Source organism: Leucopleurus acutus (genome assembly GCF_964270905.1).
Source record: "Leucopleurus acutus genome assembly, chromosome: 16".
Classification (NCBI taxonomy): domain Eukaryota; kingdom Metazoa; phylum Chordata; class Mammalia; order Artiodactyla; family Delphinidae; genus Leucopleurus; species Leucopleurus acutus.
The window spans coordinates 37,927,468-37,945,053 of NC_139158.1; the positions used below are offsets into that span (position 1 = coordinate 37,927,468).

Here is a 17,586-nt window from a genome sequence, read left to right on the forward strand (position 1 = left end):
CTGCCTGGTGCCCAAGGCCCCTCTGCTGGCCTCTGCCCCTGCTCGGCTCCTCATGCCCACCCGGCACCCAGGGTGCTGCCTCCAGCTCCTCTGCTCCCCAGAACCTGGGAGGCCTCCCGAAGGCTCTGGTGGACTCTGTGCAGGGCCTGCCTCCAGCCTCAGGGTCCCCACCTCAAGGTGAAGGCTGAAGCTCTGCAGACAGTGAGGTCTGGTCTGACCCCTGCCCGAGGCTCTTCTGTGAACTTGCCGCCCACCCTCCCAGCATCTGCTCACGCTCACTCTGGGCTATGGGGTGGGGGGGCGGCGCAGGGGCACCCTCACACGCCTTCTCACCCTGATGTGGCTGCTCCCCCTCTTCTCCAGCACCTGCTCCGGCCCCCAGAGGCATGGCACTGGGGCGTGGCCAGGCCCGGGTTTCCCATCCTCCACCCCCACCCCTTCCCGTCACTCCCACAGACACTGGGCAGGCTGCAAGGAGAGCTGCGTATAACTCAGGTCTGAGGAATGCTGCTAAGGGGACCAGTGGGGGCCGGCTGAAGGTGGAGGGCGTGGAGGGCTGGGGGGTTAGTGGGCAGCTGGGGAGGCAGCTGGGTGGATAGAAACATGCTGGGCTGGTGGACAGACAGCTGGCCAGGAGGGCTGGATGCTGGACAGCTGGACACCTGGTAGATGGGTGGACAGACAGCTGTGTGAATGGATAGACAGACGTGTGGGTGGCTGGGTAGCTGGAAGGCTAGTTGAGAGGGCTAGATCCACGGCCAGATGGACATGTGGATGGATGGATGGTCAGGTGGACTGGCAGAGGGACTGAGTACTGCACAGATGGGGAAATAAGACTTTCAGCTCAAGAGACCACAAAGGATCAGTGTGGTGGCTGTTGGGCACAGGACGCGAGGTCGCAGGGCCTGAACTGGCTCCAGAGGAGAGAGGCCTGTGGCCAACACCTGAGCCCTGGGTGTGGTCCTCCAAACTCGACAAGCACACCTTTGCCACAGGCTCTGCCCTCTGCCCAAATCCCACTGCGTCCAGAATTGCACTGGGGGATATGGGCACGGGTCATTGGTCTTCCCCAGAGAGACTAGACTGAGGCCCGGAAGGCAGGCAGCACGCCCCTCTCACAGCACAGCCCAGCAGCTCAGTTACTCCTTGCACCCGGCAGGGAGCGGGGTTGGTAACTGCAGTTGCCACGAGACGGGGCGACCAGGTGAACGAGTGCTGATTGACAGTGAGTGAGGCCCTCCCTGCAGACTGTCCTCTTGGGGGTGTCTGTGATGCCCACCCTAGGAGCAGGGAAGCCAGACCCAGGCCCAGCCCCCGAGCTGCCGACCTACCTGGGGCAGCGCCTGAACCACTGTGTCCAGCAGGGCCCGCATACCCGTGGCCATCTTGAGCAGCTTCAGCACTAGGGCCGGGAGCCGAGCATTAGCGGGGAGGGGGTGGGGCCGGCCAGACCCGGACCACCCGTCCCCTCACTTCCCGTCACCAGCATAACGCACCAGTGTGGGCTGAGGAACGACACGGGGTAGGTGGACCCCTGAGCCCTGTCTACCGGCCCTCCTGACAGCCCGGAGACCCTGGCGGGATGGGCGGGCGGCCTACCGCGGGCGATGCGCAGCACGCGCATGATGCGGATGATGGTGGGGTTGATGGGCAGCGCCGCGTTCATCTCTATCTCCTCCAGTGTGATGCCCATGATGGACAGCAGGACGATGGCCAGGTCCAGCTGGTTCCACCTGGGCCGGGCGGGCAGGCATGATTCAGTGCTGGCCACTGCCTCTTCCCCAGCACCCCTAGCCCTTCAGAGCACCAGGAGTCCCCTCCCTGTCCCCTGGAAATGTCCTGGTGTCACCACAGGGCATCTTGCACCTCTACTCAGCACCGTCACCTCTGCAGGCCTCAGGCCACGGCTCTTTCCTGCCCCTGCTCCACACACCTGTCCTTGAAAAACCTCCGGAACCCAAACGCCACCAGCTTCAGCAGGGCCTCAAAGACGAAGACGATGGTGAACACATAATTGCAGTACTTGAGGGCCTCGTCCAGAGACTGGGGATGGAGTGTCAGGCTCCTGAGTGTCAGGCTCCCTGCCCGGCTGCCCCTTCCCACCCATCCTCCTGCCCCCTTGCAGCACTAGACGCCCCCCCGCCGCCGCCGCCCCCGCACCTGTGCCCTGTCCACCCTGCTCCATCTCTCTCCTCTGCTGACCTGGGCACCTCCTCAGATACGGGACAGGTCTCAGCTATTACTGGATGCAGGTCTGTGCTGGGCTGGGGAGGGCCGCCTGGATTTACGCTCGCGGCATTCTGGCAACAACTCTCAGGTGGGGGAACCTGCCCCTCGGAGCCCAGACTTCTGGCCTTGCCTGGACCAGAGCCACCCACAGCCCAGGGCAGGGGCCAGCCCTCCGGATGGGCTCAGCTTCAGCCAAAGAGTCAGAGGCTCTCTGCTGTTCTAGGAGGAGGGGGCGTCCCCGTCCTTAATGAAATGGTGGCGATGCGATCAGAGGACATCTCCCTCTCTCAGTCTGGCCTTTCCTGGACTGTGAAATCCACAGTCTGGGAAGCTGCTGGACTCGGGGACACTCCCTTAGCCAGCATGTTGGATGGGACTTCTCATGGGGTTGGGGAGGCCCTTGGGGCAGATGTGCCCTGGGAGTTTCCACTGGTTTTAAAGGAAGGAGGACCCTTTGTTCCAGCCACACATCCATGTACCCCATAAACCCCGGTGAGGGCTCAGGCACTGCTGCAGACCTGGGGCCCCCAGTTCTTAGTGTGGCACCACCTCACTGAGCAATGGACCCCACCCGCGGCCCTCCCCGCTGCAGGCCTAGAGGCAGGGTGGGTGGGGTATCCAGGCAGCGAACCCCACCTTGGGCTGGTTATAGTGCTCCATGGACATGGTGATGACGTTGACGCCGATGATGAAGGTGATGAAGAGGTCCAGATAGTGGCTGGTGCACAGAGAGTGGATGGAGCGACGCGTGGGTGAGTAGTCCGCATAGTAGGGCCGGCGCTGGGCCTCTGTGGGAAGAGGGCCATGGTGAGGGGGTGGGTGGGGTGGGGTGGGAGGGCTGCCTCCCAGGGGCTGGAGGGTAGAGGTGCTGGGGGAGGGCCCAGGCTCAGACGTGGGCCTCAGGGGCAGGTCACCCACTGACCTACTCCACCAAGAGGGCCCCAGCCCCAGGGCAGACCCCAGGAGTGGGCCTGGAAGCTGAGACCCCACCTGTGTCCTGCCGTGGGGCCCTGCCCAAACCCCGCCCTGCCGGGAGCTCCCAAGCCAGGGCCTGTGTGATCTACTCTCCTGAGCTGGCATCAGGGTTCAGAGACACCTCAGTGATGAAGGGTGGGCAGATGGGAGCTTTCTTGGGGGGCAGGGCAGAGTGGCTACCACACCCCCATCTTCCAGGCTGGGCATGTGCTGCCTCCTGGCCCCCAGGCCCAGAGTCCCTCCACTCCCTGTACTCCAGGAGGCCAGTGGGCAACTGCCTGCTGTCTGGAGTCTGCCCGCTCTCTGGTACATCTGAGGTTGATGGCCATGACCTGGGTGGCGGGGCGAGGTTGTGTATCTCCCAGCAGGTCTGTCTGCCCTAAATGCTCCACCTGCTGTAACTCTTCAGGGCAGATCAGTGCCCACTGAGCTCCCACTGGGTGAGCGCATAGCTGCCACCACTGCATAGGGGACCCACCTCGGCCACAGAAGCCCGTGGGCAGGGACCAGGTAGAGCGGGGGTCGACAGGAACCGACCTCTCCCTGGGGCCCGCATGCTCCTTGGTCTGGCATGCGGTCACTAGAAAGCTTGGCTCAGCTCTTGCAGCCAAAGGGGCCAGTGACCAGTTGGGCCAGGCCAGCACTGAGGACATGGAGTAGCCACTGGCCGGCAGGCTTCCCAGAGTGCAGCAGAGAAGCAGTCAGGCATGCAGGCCGGGCGGAGGAACACACACGAGCTTGAAGGCAGCAGCATGGACACCAGGCAGGCGAGCCAGCAACCCTTCCTCCCACTGGCGCCCGGCGCCCACCCCAGCCGTCCTGTGCCCACCCTGCGGTGGACCCCAGTGGGCTTGGCACCCGCCTGCGATGTCCACCCTTCCCTGCGGCAGTGGCAGAGGGATGGAGGTCAGGCCAGTCCGCAGCCCTGTGCAGTGGCCTGCAGAAGTGGGGGTTAAGGCATGCAGGGCGGGGGCAGGTACCTGGGTTGGGGAAGGTGCCTGGAAAGACAAGGAGATGGTCTGAGCTGGCCGCGGTGGGCAGGGCTAGGAGACTCCACGGGGTGGGCGGGCAGCTCAGCAGCCTCTCCTGGAAGAGGCCCTCCTTGCTCCCCAGCTGGGTGGGGTTTTCTAAGACCCTCTCTCTGTCTTGGATGGCTCTGCTTGCTCCCCCCACCGTGGCGTGAAACTCATGGGGTGAACCTGCCCTTGCGGTGGTGGGGGGTGGGAACTGGGGCCTCATCCATCCCCTGTACCTCCTGGGAAGGGACCCCACCTCCTGCTGCAGCCATCCTTCTCTGAGGGCAAGAAGGGCAAGCGTGCAGAACCACTCGGTGAGGCCGGAGTTGCGGGTGGGGCAAGGGGACTGGGGCCAGGTAGGGGGCTCTGGGGCCAGGCTGCTGAGCTGCTGCCTGCACAGCCCTGCGCCGAGCACAAGGGAGACCCGGGCTTAGGCCAGCAGCAGCCGGGTCTCAGAGCCACCCCTTGGCTGGTCCCCCGGTCCCCAGCCACCCACCCACAGGCGAAAGGGGGGCCTCAGGCAGGTGGAAAAGGCTGGGGTGACGCGCAGGTACCGACCCGCCACCGCCACCGGGAGCGCCTTACTCCTGCGTTTCCTCTCCAGGCGCCGCTGCCGCTTCTCTTCCCGCCGCCGCGCCTCCTCGGCCTCCTGGTGCTGCCGGCACTTGTGGAAGTTCTCCACCACGACGCCCACGAACATGTTGAGCACAAAGAAGCTGACGATGAGCAGGAAGGAGATGAAGTAGAGCAGCATCCAGGGGTTGTGGTTGGGCACCGGCTGCGGCACAGGAGTGGCACGTGGGTGCCTGCCCACAAGGGCGCCCCTCCCGGGCACGGCCTCTGCCTGCAGGGTAGCTCTGACCCCTGACGTGGAACTCTCCAGAAGTTCTCAGAGGCCAAATGCGGCCTCTCGGGGGACATTCCCTGAGATGACCAAAGGACACGGGAAGAAAGGTCTGCTTGAAGGAGCAGGGCTGCCCACCGCCCACTGCACCTGCTGGTCTATGCCCACGGCGTCCAGCCCGTCGTACATGATGTTCACCCATCCGTCCTTGGATGAGAGCACGAACAGGGACATCAGCGCCTGCGAGGCCAGAGCAAGGTGGTTACTTCTGGACGTGGCCTCCTGCTGGGGAGACGCCCCAAAGGACCACACCCCCTACCACAGCCCCACGCACAGCAGACCCACCCACGACTCGCAGACCCGCCATGCCGCTCCCACCTTACAGATAAGGACGAGGTTAGGTGAGGTCACCCCTGCCAGGCTTGCCCCCCATCCCGACCACCACCCCACCCCCCAGCCCTGCCCACCTGGCCCAGGTTGTCGAAGTTGTACTTGCGTCGCACCCAGCGGTAGTGCGCAGCCCAGCACTCGGCTTTAGTGGAGATGTTCCTGGTGTCAGCGCCCTCGCAGTAGTAAAACTTCCCCTTGAAGAGCTGACCAGGGCGGGGTAGTCACCCAGAGGGCCAGGCCTTGCACCCCCACGCTCCAGACCCACCCCCACAGGGCCTCCCAGAGCAGCCGGACAGAGAGCAACGTCTCTCTCGCTGCCTGCCTGGGCCTTGGCCCTCCCGGGGCTGCTATGCTGCTGCTGACCACAGACCACCGTCCCACAGACAAGCAGAGCCACGCACCTGCACCCCTAGGATGCCGAAGATGATGAAGAAGGCACAGCAGATGAGGACAATGTTTCCGATGGGCCTGAGTGACGATATCAGAGTCTCCACCACCAGTTTGAGGCCTGGGGCACGGCTGATAACCCTGCACGAGGAGCAGAAGAAATGTGCTGTTGAGCCCACCCAAGGGAGCTGCCACCAGACAGAAAGCCCAGCGCTGCAAAGACCCCACCCCCTGCTGGCCCCAGGCCCTTTCCCTCCCCAGCTCTGCCCCACCCTCTGGCTCCGCCCCACCCTCTGGCCCCACCCCAACCAGTCATAGCCCCGCCCATTCATACCCTTACCTTCCCCAAACTCCACCCCGTCCTTCCCCAGCCCTGCTCCGATCCCCGATTCAGGCCCTGCCCCACCGCCCAGTCTACCGCAGGGGCCGCAGTGTCCGCAGCAGGCGCAGCACACGCAGGATGCCCAGAATCTTGGCACCACCGGCCGACGCCATGGCCACGATGATGTCAACCAGGGACACCAGGACCAGCAGCCCATCCAGTATGTTCCAGCTGCTCTGCAGGTAGGCATGCTCACCAGAGACCAGGCCCAGGGCCACCACCTAGTGGGTGCAGAGGAGGGGCTGGTGGACATACATGCTGCACACGTGGCCAGGGTGGGGCCACTGGGCAGGGCTGTGAGGCCGGATGGACAGATGCCTGGGCTCCCCTGGACACCCTGTACCTTCACCATCATCTCGGCCACGAAGATCGCCGTGAAGATGTAGTTGGAGATGCTGAGGAAGACGCGCTCCTGCAGAGGACAGGATGATGGGAGGGGCCAGCCGCAACGGCAGGACCCCACCCCTCCCAGGCAAGGAGGGTGCCTCACGGTGCTGCCAGGGTCAATGTCGGGCCTCTCCAGGGCGATCGTGATGCAGTTGAGGAAGATGAAGACCAGGACGACGTGATCAAACATCTTGTGAGCAATGATCTTCTGGCAGGAGATGCGGAACCTGGGGGCCGGGGGTGGGGGTTCAGGGACAGCCCTGGCCAAGCCCTTGCTTCCCGTCCCCAAGGTCCCAGAGGAGGAGCACAGCGCTCACCACGTGGTAGGGACGCAGGGGCCCAGAGGGAGGGGTCAGCTTTCCCAGGTTTCTCCCAGGTGTGCCCCATACCTGTTCTGTGGGGAGAAGAGGTACAGGGCCCAGGGCTCGCGGCTCCGACAGCACTCGGGCTTGTAGGGCTCCAGCACTTTCTGCAGCCGGGAGCAGCAGCTCTGGGGAGGGGGGGGGTCCTCAGGGCCCCTCCCAGCCTGGGCAGCCCCCAGCCTCTCCTGCCTTCAGGCTCAGCCCTGTCCACCCACCCGGGCACTGGGTGAGGGACCTATGCTGCGAGTCCAGGGGGGTGCCGGTAAGTGGCCATCCTCAGATCCCTGCCCAGGTGGGCCTCCCAGCAAAACTGTCCAGGGCAGCAGAAGTGCCTAGCTGAGAAGGTGGTTCTGCTCTCTTCCCCTCTCCTCCCATGGGGCTCTCCTTGGCTGACTGACTCCAGCTCAGAGCAAGCCCTCAGCTGGAGGTGGGGCTGACCCTGGGGCGAATCCCACTCCAGAGCTCCCTGCGGATCAGCTGAGGCCACACCAGCCGGATCAGCTCCTGCCCAGCTTGTCCTGCTTCCCTCCCCCGTCCCAAGGGCCTCCCACGAACGCTGCTCCCGAGTCCCCACCTGGGAAACCAGCCCACGACAGGGGGAGGCGAGGGGCTGACGTGAGGCCCACCCCCACTCACATCCTCCACATCATCGTCAAACTCGGCCGTGTCCTCCTTGTGGCTGTCGATGCGCAGGAATAACTCGCTGGGCAGGGCCAGCCCGTTGCAGTCGTGGAGCTTGGTGGGCAGCAGGGCAGCCGGCCGCAGGGGCCGCAGGTCAAGCGTGCTGCGGTGGTCCAGGGACTCGGTGCGCCGCAGCAGTGTGGCACGTGTGTCTGGCGAGGCTCCCACACCAGGCCTGCTGTCCTCGGCCTCCTCGTCTGTGCTGCCGCTGCCCTTGCCCTCGCCGGACAGCAGCGACTCACGCTCCCCGCACTGGCTCCTGCGCTTGAGGCTAGGTGCGCGGCCCAGGCTGTTCCAGCTGGAGCGCCGGCTGCTCCAGGCGCTGTTGGGGCCCCAGTGGGTGCAGGGCGAGCTGCGGAGGCTAGACTGCGGGGAGGGGGCAGGAGTGAGCAGGTCGGACGCCCCCCCCCCCAGTTACCCCCAAACATCCTGGCCTCAGGGGCACCTGGCACAGGGACCTTTCTCATCCAATGGCATCACCATTGACACCCATGGGCGACATCTGTACATGGATCATCTCCTTTAACGAGCAGACAGCCCTGCTAAGGAGAGACACTAGCGGCACTGAACCTTCAGTGGGGCACCTGTGGCACACAGTGGGTCAACAGCTAGCTGGAGAGACGGCCAGCAAGCGTCAAGAGCACTGAGTGGGCCTCCCGGGCCTGCTCGAGGACCAGAGGGTGGGCGAAGGTTATCAGCGGGCCTGGGACCAGCCACGGACCAGGCATCCTCAGATGCCACCGAGCAGCTGAACTGGATCTCTGGGGCGGGGCCCCACATCAGTTTCTAGTTGGCAGACTCTGGACTCACAAAGAGAAGCCGGGTGCTGCTTATCCAGGAGATAAATTGGACTGTGGTCCGGGGACTTCACCTTTGCTGCACCTACCCTCTTTGCCCTTCATCGTTTTCACCTCAGGGCTCCAGCAGGAGCTGAGCTGGAATCCTTGCTCAACAGCCCTTGTCCTCCTCCCAGAGCGTCCTAGCAGTTTGGCTGTGATGCATCTTGTTGCTAGATCACTCGGCCCACCCAAGGCTCAGCCCTGCACCTTTTCTGTTACAACACACGATCGTCCTGCCTTGATGGTTTGCCTGGACTTTCCTCCAGGTTCATATCCCTGTGCTTTCTCTCCACGGTTAGCTTGTCCTGCTCTGCCCACCCCTCCCGGGCCCTTCTGAGAAGCCCAGAAGCCGGCTCTGGCTGTGTCTGCTGTGGGTGGTGTTTTCTGGGTTTGTCTGGAAACACCCTGTGGGCTCCAGCTCCACAGGGTGCTGTTGGTCGTGATGCACGGAACTCTCCACCCGGCTTCTGTCACCTGCTTCACATCCTTAGTTTTTTTTGTATTTTTATTTTTGGTTGGGTTGGGTCTTCACTGCTGCACGCAGTCTTTCTCTAGTTGCGGCGAGCGGGGACTACTCTTCCTTGCGGTGCGCGGGCTTCTCATTGCGGTGGTTTCTCTTGTTGCAGAGTACAGGCTCAGTAGTTGTGGCTCGCAGGCTCTAGAGCGCAGGCTCAGTAGTTGGGGCACACGGGCTTAGTTGCTCCGCGGCACGTGGGATCTTCCTGGACCAAGGCTTCAACCTGTGTCCCCTACATCGGCAGGAGGACTCTTAACCACTGCGCCACCAGGGAAGTCCCACATACTCAGTTTTTTACACCTTTTTGCCATCCTTCTCTGTTTTCCCCATCTTGTATGCTGTGCGCTTTGCCAGCTTTTATCTATGATTGCAAATTGGAAGATAAACTTCCGGCCTGAGAGTCTACTCGTCTGTTCATACTCCTCCCATAAAAACGGCAGTTTCTGGCTCCATTTATAGAAAACAAAGCACTCAGGGCCAAGGGATTCCTGGGGTATGACTGGGGGTGTGTGTGCGGGACCCTCACTCATCTCTGGGGAAGACCTAAGGAACTGGGTGGGTGGAGCCTGAAGGTGCCCTGAGGCCAGGGCGGGGGACCATCCCTACCAGAGACTTCTGGTCCCCCAGCTGGGGGTCCACGGAGCTGCTGCTGCCACGTCGTGAGTCCAGGAGGCCAGGGGCCGCATCCAGGTGTGGGGAGCTCTTGGGGGTGGGCATGGGTGTGGCTGCCGTGCGCATGATGAGGGGAGGGGGTAGGCTGGCCTGGCCCTCCAAGTGCCCGTTGGGGGTCACCGCCAGCGAGTACATCTTCATCTCTGGGTGGGGGGAGGAGGCCGCTTGAGCCTGCAGGGCTCCCAGGAAGGATAATCTGCCCGCCCAGGACCCGCCCACAGGAGTCCCAGCTGTGCCCGGACAGGCAGGCAGCTCCCTCTCCATCCTGTCCCCGCCCCGCCCCCTCACCCGCATGCGCACCTGTGGCCCTGAGGTCTCTGAACTTGTCCAAGTCCTCCTCCAAGTGGGTGGAGGTCTTGTCTTCATCTGTGTCGGACCTGGTAGCATCACCCTGTGCCCGAGGAGCACACAGTACACGTGAGGCTCCCCTCAGGTGGAACCCCCCTACAGGAAGGCCAGGCCAGCACGGGGGCAGGTGTGGACGGAAGGGCCCAGCGGGTGGAGGACGGAATTCTCTCCATGTTGGTCTGCCCAATGTGCCTGGCTCCCACTGCCTCCCCTGGAAGCCCCCCTCACCTCCGCCTGGAAGCCCTCCACAAGGATGGCCACCAGCAGGTTGAAGAGCACGTAGTTGCCAAAGGTCATGAGGGCCACGAAGTAGAGGGCAGCCCAGGAGGAGGTGGAGGCCATGCCGTTGTAGAGGACAACGTTCCAGTCCTCCTGGGTGAGGATCTGGGGGAAAGGGGTGGCGGGGCAGAGTGGGCCCGACATGGGGCCGAGGGGGTGCCAGGACGGTGGGTCTGGCTGTAGAAATGCTGACAGGCCCTTAGGACCAGAAGGAGCTCTGGACAAGTGAGACCAGGTCCACCACCCCAGGGGCCAGAATCAATGTCCCTGCTGCTGTTCACAGCTCGTCACTCACTGTGGCCTTGGACAGGCCTTGGCCCGCCCTGGGGCTGTTCTGAGCAGGGCTGTGGCTCTCCAAGGACTACCATGTACATGAGGGGACGGCCCCACCTGGCTTTACCTGGAACACTGTGACGATGGCCCACAGCAGGGAGTCAAAGTTCTTCCTGTCAGGGACCGTGTCTCCAGTGTCTGTTTTCAGGCTGAATTTGCAGCCAAACAGGTGCATTCCGAGGATGCTAAGGGCGGCAGACAGGGATGTGGTGAGTGCGGGGGAGGAGGCACAAGTGGAGGGATATGGGGGGTGCTGCCTGGTCACCTCCACACCCAGCAGCTGTTCCTCTACACCTCCCCCTGGACCCCCAGCTTTCTGATTTGCAGGGGCCTCCCAAGTGCCCACAGCCGAGCTGTTTCCATTGTATAGGTGGGAAGACCAAGGCCAGCAGTAGGAGGGAAAACCAGAGGCCACTCTGGCTTCAGGCAGCAGCCAGGACCTGAGGTGCCTGTCTCACCCAGCTTACCTGGGGCTGCCCTCTGCCCTAGCCCCCTCCCCAAGGCCTGAGGCCCCGGGCCAAGCTGGCCCACGGCAAGGGCTCAGCAAACAGCAGCTGAAGCAAGAAACTCCAGCCTGGCTGCCCCGCCCCTTCTCTGCCTCCGTCATTCTTGGCTTTTGGGGAGGGCACGATCCCCAATCCATCCATCTGGGGGCCGGTCCCATCACCCCACTCAGCTATGAGCTGTGGGAGCAAAGCCCAGTACGCCGGTGCCTGGCACAGAAGGTGCCCAGTCAGTCCTGTCGAAAGGAACCAGTGACTGAGTTTCTGCTGCCACTTTGAAGCTCCTGGCACCCCGGGCCCCAAAGCCACAGCACGGGGCCAGCGCGGTGGGAGGGGCCTCCCCTCGGGGGCAGGCATGTGCTCAGTGCCCCAGGCCTTTCCCCCTGGGCGCGCCCACCTGAAGATGAAGATGAACAGCATGAGCAGCATGCAGAAAGTGGCCACGTTATCCATGGTCTTCATGAGCACCACCAGCTGGCGCCGCAGCGCAGGCATGAAGCGCACCAGCTTGAGCACCCGCAGCAGCCGGAAGGTCCGCAGCACCGACAGCCCGCCGTCTGCCTGCCCGATGATCTCCCACACGCTGTGGGCAGGCCGAGGCTCAGGGGGGCCTTCTCTGGCCGCGCATCCCTGTGCCCACCCTGACCTTGGGATACCCTCTTCCCAGAAGCAGGAACACCAGCCCGGGAGCCACCGTGGCCTCCGCTCAACCCCACTCTGGGAGCAGGTTCAGCTGCATCAAGGCATCGACAGGGCTGAGGGATGGCGGTGACACCTCTGAAGCCTCCTAATCAGCTGCTGTCCTGCTGGCTGCCCGACCCCTAGAAGCTGCCCAGTCAGAAGCTTCCCAAGTGAGGGCCTTTCCTGCTCCTCCGCCTTTCAAGCTGTGCCTGGCTTGTCTATTCTTGTTAGGGTGGGGGATCCCTTGACTCCTGAGGGCCCTGCTTCCTCCTGGGGAAGGGAATTCCCCCAGATTCTCCAATTCATTTCTGAGTTGATTCTGCTGCAGCAGACACCCCTCAGGCAAGCTGGCCTTCCTCAAAGGTTCTGAGCCCTGAGTGGAGTCCGGCTGTGAGGCCGAAGGGCCACCGAGTGCCCACTCTGTTCCTGCAGGAACAGCTCCACGAGGTTCTACAAACTTTCACCTGAGTTGCAGCTGACATACCTGTGTGTACCCGACAGTGCTTGTGGGGAGGGGTGGGGATCCTGCCCCAAGACATCCCATCCCATGAAATGCTGCTGGCAGGGCCTCTCCTGCTGGCTAGGACTCTGCTGTGTGTGGGGGGCTGTCTCCTGACACTGGCGAGCCAGAGCCTCCCCGGCCCCTGTGGGCTCCCAGGCGGTGGTGACCCACCTGATGACCACGATGATGCCATCGAAGATGTTGTAGGGATTCCGGATGTAGCCCAGCGGACCAAAGGCCAGCAGCTTCAGCAGCATCTCCAGGGCAAACATACTCGTGAACACGATGTTGCTGATCTCCAGGGCGTTGGTCAGCTCGTCAGGCTGCGGGCAGCAGAGACGTCATCAGGGCCCCCCCACGGCTCCCAGTGCCCCTCAGCAGGGGTGGGGGACTGCTCCACTGAACTAGGAGCAGGTAAGTCTGCATCAAGGGGCCAAGGGGCTGTGGCAGCATCTCAGAAGGAGCCCAACTGGCTGCTGTCTGGAGGAGAAAACAAGGACCCCAGCGATGTCCCCTCCAGCTGGACCCCAACCTGCCTGGCCCTCCCTATCCTGACTGTCCCTGGCCCTCCCCAGGCCCTGCCTGACCTTCCCACCAGCATGTCTGAGAAACAGTCCACAGACTTCCCCAGACCCCACAAGCACAGGCCACGGGAAAAGGGGCTGGAGCATCTGCCTCAGGGTTCCAGGGTGGGCATGTGGGTGCACGGGGTGCAGGGCACACAGTTGGTGCCTCCCAAGAGCTGCCCTGATCCCTGGTGGCCTTGTACACCCTTCCCTGTCAGCAGAAGGCCCCAGAGGTCCCTCTCTTACTGGCGATGTGCTGGCCCGCCTGTGTGTGTGCACACCTGCACCAGTGTAAATGCTGGTATGTGTGTGTGCCAGTGTGTGGCCTGTTTGTGCGCACATGTGAGTTTGCATGTACCTGCATGTGCCGTGCATGTGCACAGGGCCTCCCACGTGTACACATCTGTACACATGTCCACATCTGCACAGGTAAACCTTGCGTATGTGCGTGTGTGCACGTGCGTGTGTGTATACACGTGTGTGTGCAGAGGCTCTTCCTAGCCGGGGATTCCCTCCAGCCTGCTGCTGTCCCTGCCTAGGTCTCACCCTCACAAAGAGAACCTCCCTGCCGGGGCTGCTGGAGGCTAACACTACTGGCATTTTCCCTGAATTGCTCCAGGATGAAAGAACATAGCTTAAATGACTTGAAAGGCCCAGAGGGTGGAAAACGAGGAAGGCAACCTGGTCATTAAAAAGTGAACTGGCTGCGGGGCTTCCCTCGTGGTGCAGTGGTTAAGAATCCGCCTGCCAATGCAGAGGACACGGGTTCAAGCCCTGGTCCGGGAAGATCCCACATGCCATGGAGCAACTATGCCTGTGTGCCACAATTACTGAGCCTGCGCTCTAGAGCCCACGAGCCACAACTACTGGAGCCCGTGTCCCTAGAGCCCGTGCTCCACAACAAGAGAAGCCACAGAAATGAGAAGACCGTGCACCACAACGAAGAGTAGCCCCTGATCGCTGCAACCAGAGAAAAAAGCCCGCATGCAGCAATGAAGACCCAATGCAGCCAAAACAGAAAAAAAAAAAAAAAAGTGAACTGGCCTTGGTCCCCAGAGTGGACGCCCTCTCCCTGCCGGACCCAGCCGCTGCTCCTCCCTGGCGAGGCCCCAGTCCCGGGCAGGGGCTACTGGGGGGCCAGGCACCACACATACAATTCCTCCTCTGGGGGCCATTCCATACCACTGGCCTCTCCGGGCCACCCAGGGGCATTCCAGTGGGCACATTCTGGCTCATGTAAGGGGGGGCCATTCTCTGTGAGAGCTGGGCTGTGGGAGTCCCATCCTGAGAAGAGCACTGGGTGGCCTGGTGAGCGCCCTCAGCCCCCTGCTGCCTCTGGGATTGTGATTTCAAACCCCCACCCCAGACAGGAGGACCTCCAGGCGGGAGCCACGGTTTCTCCATTCACCCCTCAGCAGAGGCCCAGCCAAGGAGAAGCACGAGCGTTTGCTGAGTGGCTGATAAAAACGGCCACAACAGCTGACATTCAGCTCTAATGCCATCCCTGTTCCCCATCCCCCAGAAACCCCTCTGTGGGGCCCTGTAAGAGACTGAAGTCTCAAGGAGACACAAGGAACACGCTCCCCGGGGGTCGCTCCAAGGGCTGTCCATTCAGGCCCACTTCACCTCTGGAGGGTGCACCGGGCCGCCTACCTGCTCATGGTACTCGATGCCCATGCTCAGCGTGTTGGTGAGGATGGCTACCATGATGCCGCGGTTGAAGTACTTGCTGTCCACGATGCGGCACAGCTTGCCGCTAAAGGAGGCCCAGACGCGGCCCAGCCCTCCCTGCTCGCCTGCCACCGCCCGCCGCTGTGCCCTCCGCCGCGTTCCTCCTGAGTCTGGCGTGTCCGCCGCTGGGGGTGGCTGCATGGGGTCACGGCGGTCTCCATGCCGCACATCCCGTGTGAATTCGTAGACCCCGTTGCTGTCCGAGTCTCCGCTGTCTGAGTCGCTGAACTCCAGCTCGGGGTCCTCCAGGGCGCTGGTGCAGTACGGGCAGCTACTCAGCTCACAGGTCAGCGTGCCCGCCTGGGGGCTGGGCAGGGGGCAGGGCACGCTCAGGCCTGACAGACGGCTGGGGGCCTGGCCCAGTCCTGCAGGGAGAAGGATGTGGGCAGCCTCAGGCCGCTCAGCTGCAACACCAGGCGCCTGGGACCCACATGCACAAGCAGGCTGCCATGGGGTGAACGGTGTCTGTGTAGACATGCACATCGTACACATGCACACGCCTGGGCACTCACACCTGGGTATATGTGCACATGTGGGAACATTCATACACACCTCGGCACACGCCTGAGCACATGCACAGACACACATGCCCACGCCTGGGCACTCACACCTGAGCACATGCACGTCCTGCACAGGTACTCTCTGTTCACTCAAGGCTAAAAAGAGGCAGAGGGGCTCATCCACCAGGGGGCCACGCCATCCACAGAACTGTGACGTGAGCCACTTTCCAGCAGTCACGTTAAACGTATGACGTGACTGGGAACATTCCAGGTCACGATGCGCAGGAGCCATCGTCGCTCGGTGCTGCCTGCCCGGCTGAGTCTCTGGGGCCCAGGTGACTGCACCGGCGGCGGCTTAGACGCCCCACAGCCAGGAGCCCTGCGGGGCCAACCTGCCCCAGCGGGCAGTGCAGGACTATAGGCACGTGCATTTTGACACAGTGCCTCACTGTGTGAGGACACACACACCTCTACCCACTCCAGGCACCCTGAGGGCTACTGCCCACGCATGCCACCTGGGAGGGCCTCAGTCTGCATGGGACGCCAGTGTCTGGGGTCGCAGTGTCCTGCCCGTCCCAGGTGGGTGAGGCCGGCACCTCAGGTGGGAGGACCGAGTATACTGGGAGGCACCCCGGCCCCTCTCTCCTCGGCCTTTGGGAGCTCTGTGACCTCGGCTTTCCCTTCCCTCTGCCCCAGCCTCAGTCTCCCCACCTAGAAAGGGGGCCGGCCACTCCTCCTGAAAAATGACCAGGCCATGGACAGGTGGTCCCTCTCAGGGCCAGGCGTGGGCAATGGAGCACAGCCCCAGGTTTTTTTTTTCTAGCTTCAGAATTCTCATTTCCACGTGGCAAACGCTCAGGGCTACAGGATGGATGGAGGTGGGGGGGCACCTTCTCCCATCTGAGGTGCCCAGGACCTCCCCCACCTTCTTCCCTTCATCCAGGGCTCCAAGGGAGGAAGGCTGAACTCACGAGGGTTCACACACAGGCGGGGATGTCCCAGGAGCCCATCCCCCACTCCCCACTGCTCCCCACAGGGTGAGGTCCTTACCGTGCTCCCCGACCAGATGCTGGATCTTCTCGCAGGGGTCGGGGCTGCTCAGGCTCAGTGGGCTGTGCCCCCCGGCTCCCAGGGGTCCACCAGGACGCTTCCCCTTGGGCCCGGGGCCACCTTTGCCACTGCCTGCGGCCGAGGGCAGGATGGTGGGGTAGTTCATGGCGCCCAGCCCAGTGGCCAGCTTGAGGCCGGCGGTGGCGGTGGCCACAGCATGTGCCGCCCGGGCCCTCTCCTGTGGCCCCTCCACGTGGCAGTCTGCATGGTACACGCTGTGCACTGACTCAGCGTCAGGGGGCCCATGTCCGGGCGAGGGAAGTGCTCCGGCCCGCACCAGCCTGGTGTCACTGCCGCCTGGCTCGGGGCCTGGCCGGCGTGGGCTGCCATGGCTGAAGTGGTAGTGGTGGTGGTGGTGGTGGTGGTGGTGGTACACAAGATGGTGGATGGAGGTGGCGCGCCCTCCCGCCCGCCGTGGCCGCCACCCAGCGCCCTGGCCGTGCGGCACGCCGCTGGGGTCCACCTTCTTGCGCCAGCGGCTCTGCCAGCGGGCATAGAGGCGGAGGCCACGGCGCTTCAGCTTGCGGCACACGTGGCCCACGTACCGGAGGAGCTCCTCATAGCAGCTGCCAGGCTCTGAGAAGCTGGCCAGCGTGCTGTCGTTGGACAGGTAGCGGGCCCGCTGCTCCCGCATCAGCTGGCTCTCCCGCTGCTTCGTCTCCGAGAACTGCGTGGCGATCACCACTAGGCACAGGTTGATCATGAAGAAGGAACCCACCTGTGGCGGGCGGGAGGCAGCGAGCTCACCGGACGAGTGCCCCAGGGAGGCAGGGAAGCGGGGACACTGGGACCCACCGCCCTGGGCGTCAGGACTGGGCAGGGCAGGAGACCAGGACAGCAGCTGTGGTTTCTACACAACAATCAAGCCCCTGATGAGAGAAATACTGAGCCCCACTGTGCGCTGCCCGTTCTAGGGGCCCGGGATATGGCCCCAGGGTAGCCGGCGGCGGCAGGGCACCCTGTGATGGGCAGGGTCCTTGCTGATCCGATGTTGAGCCCCAGCATTTGGGATGGGTGGTGCAGGGTAGGTGCTCCTTGCCTGTTTGTGGACAGTTGCAGGACATGTGGGGAGACCCGCCTTCCCGTCATCTGTGTGGTTTGTCCCCTCGTCCTTCAGCTCTGTCCCCAGCCACACCCTCCCGCCCGGGTCAGGTCTTCCTCAGCCCCCACGGCTTCACTGTCCTCTGTGGCAGGGTCACCGGGTGACACTCTGCTGTTTGTGATTATGGTCTGAGATAAGGCAGGACAGGTGCCTGATTTAATTCACTGCTGGTCTTTTCAAACCCCGCCCCAGGCACCAGGGGCCACTGAGAGAACCAAGTGAGGGCCACCCCTGGGGGCCACAATCCCTG

General features: G+C 63.2%; 1 protein-coding gene across 1 annotated transcript in view; it reads right to left on the reverse strand.

Annotated features, from left to right (window-relative positions):
* The window catches only part of CACNA1H (calcium voltage-gated channel subunit alpha1 H), a gene marked incomplete at its 3' end in the record, with an annotated part of 62,564 nt that overhangs the window by 3,510 nt on the left and 41,468 nt on the right, over window positions 1-17,586 (reverse strand). Inside the window, exons 9-30 of the mRNA XM_082857788.1 lie at window positions 16,175-16,952; window positions 14,547-14,989; window positions 12,499-12,650; window positions 11,542-11,727; window positions 10,709-10,826; window positions 10,258-10,413; window positions 9,982-10,072; window positions 9,616-9,824; window positions 7,609-8,019; window positions 7,000-7,100; window positions 6,714-6,837; window positions 6,567-6,635; window positions 6,260-6,444; window positions 5,856-5,982; window positions 5,532-5,657; window positions 5,215-5,304; window positions 4,806-4,998; window positions 4,185-4,202; window positions 2,866-3,017; window positions 1,934-2,043; window positions 1,600-1,733; window positions 1,332-1,402 (exon numbers count right to left, since the gene is read on the reverse strand). Of these exons, the coding sequence (XP_082713914.1) occupies window positions 1,332-1,402; window positions 1,600-1,733; window positions 1,934-2,043; window positions 2,866-3,017; window positions 4,185-4,202; window positions 4,806-4,998; window positions 5,215-5,304; window positions 5,532-5,657; window positions 5,856-5,982; window positions 6,260-6,444; window positions 6,567-6,635; window positions 6,714-6,837; window positions 7,000-7,100; window positions 7,609-8,019; window positions 9,616-9,824; window positions 9,982-10,072; window positions 10,258-10,413; window positions 10,709-10,826; window positions 11,542-11,727; window positions 12,499-12,650; window positions 14,547-14,989; window positions 16,175-16,952 (4,044 nt within the window). The remainder of the gene's footprint in view (window positions 1-1,331; window positions 1,403-1,599; window positions 1,734-1,933; window positions 2,044-2,865; window positions 3,018-4,184; window positions 4,203-4,805; window positions 4,999-5,214; window positions 5,305-5,531; window positions 5,658-5,855; window positions 5,983-6,259; window positions 6,445-6,566; window positions 6,636-6,713; window positions 6,838-6,999; window positions 7,101-7,608; window positions 8,020-9,615; window positions 9,825-9,981; window positions 10,073-10,257; window positions 10,414-10,708; window positions 10,827-11,541; window positions 11,728-12,498; window positions 12,651-14,546; window positions 14,990-16,174; window positions 16,953-17,586) is intronic.